The following is a 10,180-nucleotide window of genomic DNA, read 5'->3' as shown; positions in this document are numbered from 1 at the left end:
AGAGAGACCCAGGGTCGCATTCTGCCCTTTACCATGTACTTACTGTCTAACTTGGGCCATGAGTAAATTCTCTGCGTCTTGGTTTTTCACTCCACAGCAGTCAATGAAGCAACTTTTGTAGATCGTAGAGCACTGAACCAAACCTACAATAGTTCCCTTTCTTCCCCTTGCCTCTCTCTTCCTCTAAACTAGCTTAGCCAAGGGTAAGACCAAAGGCCTCCAGACATGTGAAGTAGTAAAATACAAAATGGGGAGGAGCATAGGGCTCTCAAGAGCAAAAGGACATTTATTCAGGGGCATCCTTAGCTCCTCGGCTTCGTTGATCATTGTCTGACCCGATCTTCTGAAGCCTGGAAGACACTGGCTTGGGGGACTGTCGCTTTCTGGAGTGGGAGGAAGTATTCTATTCTTTGCTGGGTTCTTTCTGCTCAGAGTCAGGCGCCCTCCAGACTCGCCCAGGGCAAGGGCCGGGGTTCAGGGGTGGAAGTCCCGAATCGGGGGTCAGTGTCATCTGCATTTCAGTTCAGACCTGAGAAGCTTGACATCCGAATGGAGAGAAACAGTAATAAGAGAGACAATCCCAGATGACAGGCAATACAAGCAAGTGACACCTTGTCTTTGGCACATGAACTCTGCGTGCACTTGACACCGCGGGAACCGCGGACATCGCTAAGTGGCTCAAGCCCACGAGGCCCCCAGTCAGGCAGCCTCGGAAATAACCCAACCTCCCGGCCCTGACCGGCCCCACGGGTTCCTTTCCCCTGCCACGCGTGTTTCGATGCTACGTGACTCAAGACTCACCCCCCGCCCCCCCCAACTCTTAGAAGAGACTCTTCCTCCAAAAACCCAGAGCCATGAACACAAACCCTGGAGTTCGCCTTCGGGCGCGCGGCCACCAGGGGGCAGTGGTGTCTCAATCACCGGCTCCCGCCCCGCCGAATCCCCGGGCGCGGGCGTAGGCGGAGGCGGAGGCCGGGGCCGTCGGTCGCGCCGGTCGGGCCGTGCCCACACCTGTGAGGGGTTTGAGGGGTTGGGGCCCCAGCAGCGCGAGCCCTTCACTCGGCGGCGTCCGGCGGTGCGTCGGGGACGGCAGCCAGCGGCCCTCCCACCCGCGGCCGAGGGCCGCTCTGGGCAGCCCGGGGCCTCCCCGCGGGGCGCCCGCCCCACCGCGGGCCCTGTGGGTGCCGGGTCCCCGCGCACGGGCCGGCGGCGGCACGAGGACCGACCCCGCCGCCCCCGGGAGACAGGGAGACGGCGCGTGCTCCGCTCTCCTCCGCTCTCCTCCGCTCTCCTCACGCCGCGGCCGCCTGCCCCTTCAGGTCACAGCCAAGCTTTCCAGGAAGACGGCGGCTCGGGCCACCGGGACGGACCCCCGGCGGTGGCCGCGTCCCCGGGCTCCTGGGGCGCCCGGCCCTTCGCCCGGCTCCGGGGGCCCCTCCAACCCGTCCGACCCACTGCGCGCCTCGGCTCAGGGAAGACCCGAGAGTTCGGAGCGCCCTGTCCGGCTTGCAGCGCCCCCAACCCGCCCGTGCCTGGTGGGGGGCAAGGCACGGGCCTTCCCCGCCCGGGCTGCACCGGGGCCGACCCCGGGCCGGGGTGTGCATCCGCTCCCCGAACCCCAGAGCCGCCGACACCCGCCGCCGGCTCCGGCGCCTCGTCCTCGCCAGGGCCCAGCCAGCCGGCTCCGCGCCCGCCTTCCCGCCCGCCTTCGCGCCCGCCTTCGCGCCCCCGGGGCCCCGCCCCCGCCCCCGCCCCCGCCCCCGCCCCGCGCAGCCGCAGACTGGAGCAGGGCGCAGTCTCGGCGCCCCCGCGTCACGTGGCCGTGGCCCGCCAGTCCCTGGCCGCCCGGAGCATGCCGGGTAAACGTGGCGTCGGCCGCCCGGCGCCGGGGGCGCGAGTCCGCTGGTCGCCTCTGGGTCAAAGAACGTTCCCGCCTGTTAGTCTTGGGCAGCCGCGAGGGGAGTCCGGGCGGAGCGTTGCGGGGAGCCGAGGGGCCCTGTTCTGCAGCGGACGGAAATGGAAGGAGCGTTGGAGGCCGGCGTGGAGGAAGCGGGGCGTGGAGGCGGGCACGCCTGCCGGGCGGCCGGCGACGCTTCAGCGCCGCGTGCCTCGGGCGTGGCCGCGCCCCAGCGCGCTCGAGGGCGCAGCCTCCGGGCCTGCTGCACCTCGGGTCCTCGCGCCGCGCTCGCCCTGTGGGCCGCCGCCGGCCTCTCGCCTTCCCCTCTGCCGTCGTGCGTCGCGAACGGTGCGGTGAAAGGGAGCCGGGCAGGGACTTCCGCAAGGTCAGTTCCAGCCCAGCCCGGATCTCTTGCCCACGAGGAGCGGGGCAGATGGGCCCCTCAGTGGGCGGGAGCTGGCCGCGTGACTTACTTTAGTGAAGTCCCGGATGTCCTTTGCCCAGAAGCTACACATCCTCCTCGTGGAGCCGCGAGCTCTTCTGCCGTGAGCCCGCAGCTCCGGGTTTTAGGAGGGAGCGAGAGGAAGACGGCGACGGCGACGGCGACGGCGAAGGCCGCGATGGATGCGGACACCGGAGCTCCGTGCTTAGCTCCAGGCCCCCGAGCGCTGTGCGGCAGAAGGCAGGTCCGCCAAGAGCGAAGGCCCGTTAAGAGGCCTCCAGCAGGGAAGGACATTTGAATTCCGGTCCCCTACGCAGCCTTCTGCAAAGAAGCCGCCTTTCCCAAGCTGCCTCGTTTTCAGGAGCACGCTCCTCTAGTCTTCTGAAGGCCCGTCCCTCACCTTCTTGCTGGAGGTGCCGCCCCCCCCCCACAAGGCTCCCCCCCCCCCAGGCTTCCCCCTTTCACTGCTCTGGGAGGGCCCAGTCGTGCTCACCGAGAATGTTCAAGTTGTAAAAGTGAGATTTTGCGTGTGTGCTCTCTTTCTTCAGGAGTTTCCGCCCCTCAGAAGTTGTGACAGTCCCAAGTTCCACAAAACTTGGATCTGAGCCTGCTCCTGTTTTAAATAAGGCATGCAGAGCCGTGAGTCCACCGCCGTGAAAGTTAACTGGGGTTCAGGAAGAGACCATGACAACTCTCTTACCGCTGTCTTTGATCAAAGAAGAGAATCAGACTTTACCAGCACTGTACAGAGTGACCCCCTCACCCATCTTGCTCCCCCTCCCCTTCGTACATCTGACAGGCACAGACCATGGTGAAAAGACCTGAGTGCCCCCAGTGAAGCCTGGGGGTAGAGGTACTCACCGGCTGTTTTCTTTTCTTTCGGCATTTGGTAAATGTGTGTCATTTACATGTGAGAAGTATATTCAGTCTTACCACTTACACTCAAAACAAGTTGGAGTGAGAGCAAAAATGTGTGCTTTTAAAATTAAGATAAAATACGGTGAAAGTATTGCTCATTTTTATCACACCCTTTAAAATGTGTATGTTTGTACTAAAGCATTATCAGTGCAGTAATTGGACATGTATATATGAATTGAGTACGTCATTTGGGTAAGTGTCCTTTTTTTTAAAAAAAAAATCTAATAGAGGTCTACCTTCAGAAGTTTGGGAATTATAGCTTTAAAGTATCCTATTAACGATACCATATCCATACAGAAGAAGGGGAACTGGTGTAGAAAAATATGCTTTCTGACTTGTCCATAGACTTGCCTAAGTAATATAATTCCTTAACTCTGAACTTAAGATCCTGTTTGGATTCACTAGCTACTCTTTCAGAATTTAAAGTTGCCTGGGAAGGGGATCACAGGCTGAGTCAGCAATGGGCCATTCACGCCTTCATATGAATTATTCCAGTCACTTCCTTGTCTACCAGCAGTCAGGCCACGTCAGAAATGAAAGATGGAAAGAATGAAAGAAAAGGAATCAGAATTACTGATTTTGAATGATGAGGATTTGATCCGAAAGTGCAGGTTTCATAGGACATTTGACTGAAGGAGCTGGTTGGCACCAAATGAGAAAACTGAAGAAAAAGATGGGAGCAAGAACTCTAAAGACCAAGGCTCTTCTTAACTCTCCTTATTGTCCACACTGTACTCACCCCAGACCATCTGAGGCATCCCATTATATAATAATCTATTTCAGTTATTTCCATAAACAGATGAAACAACCCTGGAAATGTCAGTACTTGGGCTTCACCTTCTAGATGAATGTATGTTTCTGGGAGTAGCACAGAAGTCCTATATCAGACTGAACACCCTGACTCTTAAATTTGCAATTATGACTGCCTCACTCGTGGGGTTTTTGGAGCTTCAGATGAGAGCAAATCTTAAGTCAGAACGTTCCAGAATATTAGAGCTGGAAAGATACTTAGAGGATGTGTAAAGCTTCATTTCACAGACATGAAGAGTGGGTCAGAAAGACTGCAGGGAGTGAGGATGGGCCTGAGCTGAGGACAAACTGTTACTAGACTTGCATGTCATCCTTTATTTTTAGACAGGGTCTCGGAGCCTTAGCTTCCCCCCAAGCCTGTTTCCCCACAGAATCCTGTTTTGGGATTGCATGTATTACTTGAGATAACCCATGTGCAAACATTTGCCCCAGTGTGCCACACATAATCATATTAGCACTGAATAAATTTTTTCTCTGCTACTCTTTGTCTCAAATCACAAGCTAATTGGGTATGGTCCTAACCTTAAAAGAAGTGCAAGGTATATAGGCTTGTATGGGTTGGTGGTAGAGTCTCATTATAATAAAAGCAGACTCCACTCTTTTCCTTAGAAGCAGGAATGGATATAACCTTTAGTTTTCCCCTCTTTTAAAGTTGCAAATATTTAAAGGTTTTGGAATAAGAGACAAATTTATCCAAAGGTGGCCCTTTAAGCCAGGCCTTTTTTCTAAGTCGCTGCACTTAAAAGGACATGGAGCCTTTTTACTTTGCTATAGAAAAAGTCAGCTGTGCCAGGGATATGGTGGACACAGGGCCCCTCCTGTGGGGGAGTCTCACCCCTGCCTTCCAGGTGAGGCTGCTGGAGTCCACCCTCCAGAGTAGGGTCAACTTCGATTGAAATGGACACGCACAACTTTAAAATAGGGCCAAGTCCTAGTCTATTGTTGCAACAGCGTTATATTTATTTCGGTGTGATTTTTTTTCTGCCTGAATTTAACTTTAGCAGTGCAGGTAAATGTTCCTTGTTACCTTTCTGTTGTGGATTCTGCTAGGTATCACTTTTAAACATATGGCACTTTTTTTTTCCCCTTCTTATGTGAGACCACCAAGATCTGTTTGGTTTGTTTTCAGTAAAATATGTCATGTCATCATGGAGTCCTGGTTGCTTTCCTTGGGGACTGGCTTTGGAAACCAAGATCTGCACTGGGTGTGTTCTTTCATTGCTACCAGAATCTCATCATTATTTTAATATACATTTCCCTGGTCAGAGAATTCAAAATTGCCTTATATTTATTGACTTTTCCCCCCTTCTATATGTTTTTTAGGATATTTGCCTGTTTTTTTTTTAAGTGGGATGTTTGTCATTCTTAATTTGTAAGGAAAATATAATATTAACATTGATATAATTTTAGTACATAGTTCTCCTTTTTGGCATTTACACTTATATGATTTTTTAGCATATAGAAATTTGAGATTTTTAGAAGTCAACTATCTCTCCTTTTACTGTGTATTTTAATTTTGCTGTTAACAGCAACCATAGATACTATTCATCTAAATACTTATTTCCCCGTCTTTTTTTAATTTTTATTTATTTATGATAGTCACACAGAGAGAGAGAGAGAGAGAGAGGCAGAGACACAGGCAGAGGGAGAAGCAGGCTCCATGCACCGGGAGCCCGACGTGGGATTCGATCCCGGGTCTCCAGGATCGCGCCCTGGGCCAAAGGCCGGTGCTAAACCGCTGCGCCACCCAGGGATCCCTTATTTCCCTGTCTTATGCATTGTCTTTTTTCATTGCTTCTTCTCAAGTTTATCTCTGATTATTCTATTTTACGAAATAGTACTTCAAATTTATTTTACTTAATTGCACAATATTTACCGTGCCACTGATTTAAAATGTTATTTTTGTCTTTTTTTTTTAAGATTTTATTTATTTATTCATGAGAGACACAGAGAGAGAGGCAGAGACACAGGCAGAGGGAGAGGCAGGCTCCATGCAGGGAACCTGACATGGGACTCGATCCTGGGTCTTCAGGATCATACCCTGGGCTGAAGGCAGCGCTAAACCGCGGAGCCACCCGGGCTGCCCTGTCTTTATTTTTTGTAAAAACTCAAAGCTGTCTCTTTTGTCCCAGTAATAGGTCTACCTATTCCTGCACTCTGTAGCCTACCACAAACTTCTCTTTTAGGTCTTGAAGTGTATCTTTTTGTATTTTTAATCACAGGAGTGCAGACATAGATTAACTAAAGATTTGGGGTTTCTGTGGACAACAGTAGCCTCTGTTTCTCTCCTCTCCCACTCCATCCTTATCCATCAGAAGAAATCATTTTAGTTGATTTTTCTTCTTGCCAATTTTCTTGGGTATTATTGAACATTATTTCTTCAAGTAAACTTCAGAATTATTTTAACCAAAAAAATCCCTTTAAAATTTTTATTGAGGGGCACCAGCATGGCTCAGGGCTCAGGGGTTAAGCGTCTGCTTTTGGCTCAGGGCGTGATCCTGGGGTCCTTAAGAAGCCTGCTTCTCTCCCTCTGCCTATGTCTCTGCCTCTCTCTGTGTTTCTCATGAATAAGTAAATAAAATCTTTTTAAAAATTTATTAGAATTTGTTAAAATTGTGAAATAGTCTTGAGATCATTAATTTTTTTTATAATACTGTTTCTTTCCTGAAGTGTCTTCCCATTTATTATAATCTTTTCTGTTCAGTTAATTTGTGGAGTCCGCTGACTCCATCCAGGTCCTCTTTGATAATTCTTTAGTGTATCCCTGAGTTGTGTGTGTGTGTTCTTCACATTGCAAAGATACATACCAACCCACATATCTTTGCTGTTTTAACATTATGTTTTTCTTCATGTGTTTTAAATAATAATATGTTTCTTCTAGTCATTTCTTTCATAGCCACTCACCTTAGGTGATAGAGTAAAAAGTAATAATAGCAAAGTTCTGAGGTCGACATTGTTTCCAGGCCTACCTTCCCAGCAGCACTAGTCAGAGTCATTGGCACCAATGATATAACACATTGGTGTTGACATCCAAAATATAGAATCTTGAGTAATGTTTTATTTTTAATACATCAAAATCCTATAAACATGATTCCTTCAAATCATTGCAGTCCAGTAATTCCACATTAGGATGCTGTCTTTACAGGATAACCAGAAAAGTGGGAAAAGATTTAGGCATATGGGTTTTCATGAGGGGATGGTGATCTGTAACTGCCCCTGGCCTTCTATCTCATGCTTCCTGCCAATCCCAACACACAGACGTATCCACCCACAGGTCATACACCCTTCTTGTATCTTTGAATCCAGACTGAATGCCTCTCCTCCTGGTGGAGGTCTTCCCTACCGCATGTGACTATTTCCTGCCTCCTGGGGATCTCAGCATTTTATCCCCTGCTTAGTCTCTGTGACTTCATGGTACGTGTCACAAGGGCGATCATATGATTATTTGTGTAGTTTTTGCTTTTTATTTAATATTCTGGGAAGAATACAATCTTGTCTGTTTTACTGTTATACTTTCTACACCTAATATGAGCACATAACATGTAGCAGGTGCCCACTGGCGAATTGCCCCTTGCAATAGGACTAGGTTTTTGCAAGCCAAAACCAAAACATGAAAATTGCTGGAAAGAAATACACCAAAATGTTCACAGTGATTATTGCTAAAGTGGAGAACTATACTTTTGTGTGTTTACTTTAAAATGGGTGTGTATTAGTTTTATAGTCACAAAAATAGTTTTTGTTTTGTTTTTAAGTTTAAGCTTGCTACTGGAAAGAGTACCTCCGAGGACTAGGAAAGTTGCAAGTAGAACCAGGTCTAAAATCAGAGATTTTAAGAAAATATTTTAAATGCTCTGTTCAGAGAGAAGCCCGATCAGAACCTCTGTTTGGATAGTAAATAATCTGTGGTATCTGCCCAAAGGACCACCATCCAGCAGAGAACTGAGCAAAGTACAGCAACGCATAAAATTAAACAACAGATAAAACCTGCGAGAAAATCCATGATGCCATGGATAAGATAAAATCAGTCAGTGTATAATATCAACCCTACAGATAAATTTAACATACATAAAAATAGGATTAAGTGTTTAGGATTCAGAGTACATTGTAAAAGGATAAAGAAATCTACAAAAGTGGTGACACTAAGTTCACAAGAATGATCAACTTGTTGGGAGAGGGGGATGACTCTTTTAAGCAAGTGGTGGAAATGTGGTATTACATAATTCTCTGTATCTTTGTGTCTCTGTAATATTTTATAATAAAATTCTGAAATTTCATAACATTTTTAAATGAAACAAAAGCAAAAATGAATCCTGCGGTTAATTCTTTCATGAATAAAGATTCTTCTGTGAATAGGAATAGTTCACTCTCACCAGTTTATAAATTCAGATTCTCAAAGAGAGCCTCCATATCACTCTCCCTCCTTCCTTCCTTCCCAGCCTCTCTCTTCCCCCCCCCCCTCTCTCTCTCTCTCTCTTTCTTCTTTTGGCTTTCTTTGAAAGTAGTTTACTCTTTTTAACAGAGACGTCTTTATTAAGAAACGTGGAAATAACATGAAAACCAACAGATAGCTATTATTTTGTCACTTGCATTGTAGTCCTGCCTTGTGTGATTGTGAGAACTTTTAGAATTTGTCTAGTGCTTTAAGTTGGTAGTAATTTATATTTCATTTATGTAGATTTCTAACTTGGCAGGTACTCCCAGAGAGCAAACAAGAAAAAGAAACATGCTTCCCTAGCTCTGTTGGGTTATCATTTTTCAGGATCAGCTATTTGAGAAAAAGAGATGAACTGCTGTGGCTTACAACTTTCTAATAACTTAGACTGTGTCTACCAGATTCCTATGTGTTTATGAAAGGGGGAGGAGGCTATCCTCAGAGCATGACCGTGCAGTTTGGAAGCACTCCAAAGAGAATAAAGTGCAGTGCTTTCCCTCTGGTGCCATAACATAAAAGCTACCCTGCAGGTGATTGGTCTGCATTCTTGAAAATAGATGATTAGCTTTACAGTGCAATAGGTCAGAGTTCTTATTTTGCAAAGTGCTATTCCATTACAGTCTCCTCATCTCCCATGAGCCCTGGGATTAATGTTTGTTATGCTAGGAGAAAGTAATAATTGCTTAAATATAGAAAAAATATATTTGACAAACATTCATGCTAGAGAAAAATGGGAAAGATGGGGTCCCTGACCTAGTGCAGAACTGCAGCCAGTCACTTAAGCTCCTTACTTTTATGCTGATCTACTGATTATCTTCTCACCTAATTTTAGCCCAAAGGTTCAGCTTCCACTACCTCCCATCTTAGTCAAGAAATCATTTCCTTCTTTTTTCTCCACTATTGACCTACCTGCGAAGATAGCAAATAGTAGCAAAATTGATGAAAGGCAGATAGAGCAGAAGAATGATCCTGGGTTATTTGGTAACTGGGGAAGTCAAGACCCTGACAACTAAGGGTTAACGTTAGCAGAGGAAATCACTCACATCATAGATTGTGCCACAGGCCACGCTCCTGTCTTGCACACATAATCACATGCATTCATATACACATACTCATGCATACGCTGACACATGCATACACCAAAGACACACTCTCACACCTGCACTGTCCTACCCTGCACAGCACAGCCTCCTCCTGCCAGTGCCCCAGGAGTGGAACACGTGGTGAGACTCCATGTCCACATCCCTCGGCTGAGAACTGACCCACTTTCACTGTGTTGACAAAGATGAAGAGATGAGCCGTGGAAGTGGTCCAGACAGAAGACCTGCAACTGGAACAAAATCTTTCTGACCCAGATTCCCCGACAGCGGGCCTCCATGGCCAGAATGGGCCGAGCACTTGTTTGTTTCCTTTCACCTTGACTAGGAACCTGGATCCACACATGCCCACTGAACTGGCGCCATGTAGTTGATTGGGACATTTCGGCTGTCTTGAAAATTGGTATTGATCACTTCAGAGGACGTCCACAGGCAACGATTCATTGTGATGGTTAAATGGCCAAAATGATTGGACTCCCCAGCACACGGCTGTATTCCACACTCTGCACTTGAGCTGGCTCTTGGCTAGAAAGGTCAAATTAAAACTGGTCATCCAGGAGTGCAGCTTAAGTACCCGCGTTTAT

The 10,180-nt window shown here is 47.9% G+C and overlaps 1 protein-coding gene across 1 annotated transcript; it reads left to right on the top strand.

Annotated features, from left to right (window-relative positions):
* Positions 1-1,878: 1,878 nt before the first annotated feature.
* Positions 1,879-3,395, top strand: LOC129495532 (uncharacterized). The gene is made up of 2 exons (XM_055303117.1): positions 1,879-2,583; positions 2,888-3,395. Exons 1-2 carry the CDS (start codon positions 2,017-2,019, stop codon positions 2,942-2,944), a joined length of 624 nt encoding a protein of 207 aa, XP_055159092.1. The 5' UTR covers positions 1,879-2,016; the 3' UTR covers positions 2,945-3,395.
* The last annotated feature ends 6,785 nt before the right edge of the window (positions 3,396-10,180 follow it).

The sequence above is a fragment of the Nyctereutes procyonoides genome, unplaced genomic scaffold, assembly GCF_905146905.1.
Source record: "Nyctereutes procyonoides isolate TBG_1078 unplaced genomic scaffold, NYPRO_anot_genome, whole genome shotgun sequence".
Lineage (NCBI taxonomy): Eukaryota > Metazoa > Chordata > Mammalia > Carnivora > Canidae > Nyctereutes > Nyctereutes procyonoides.
Note: the sequence above shows the minus strand (reverse complement) of the source record. Positions and strands in the feature narration are given on the sequence as shown.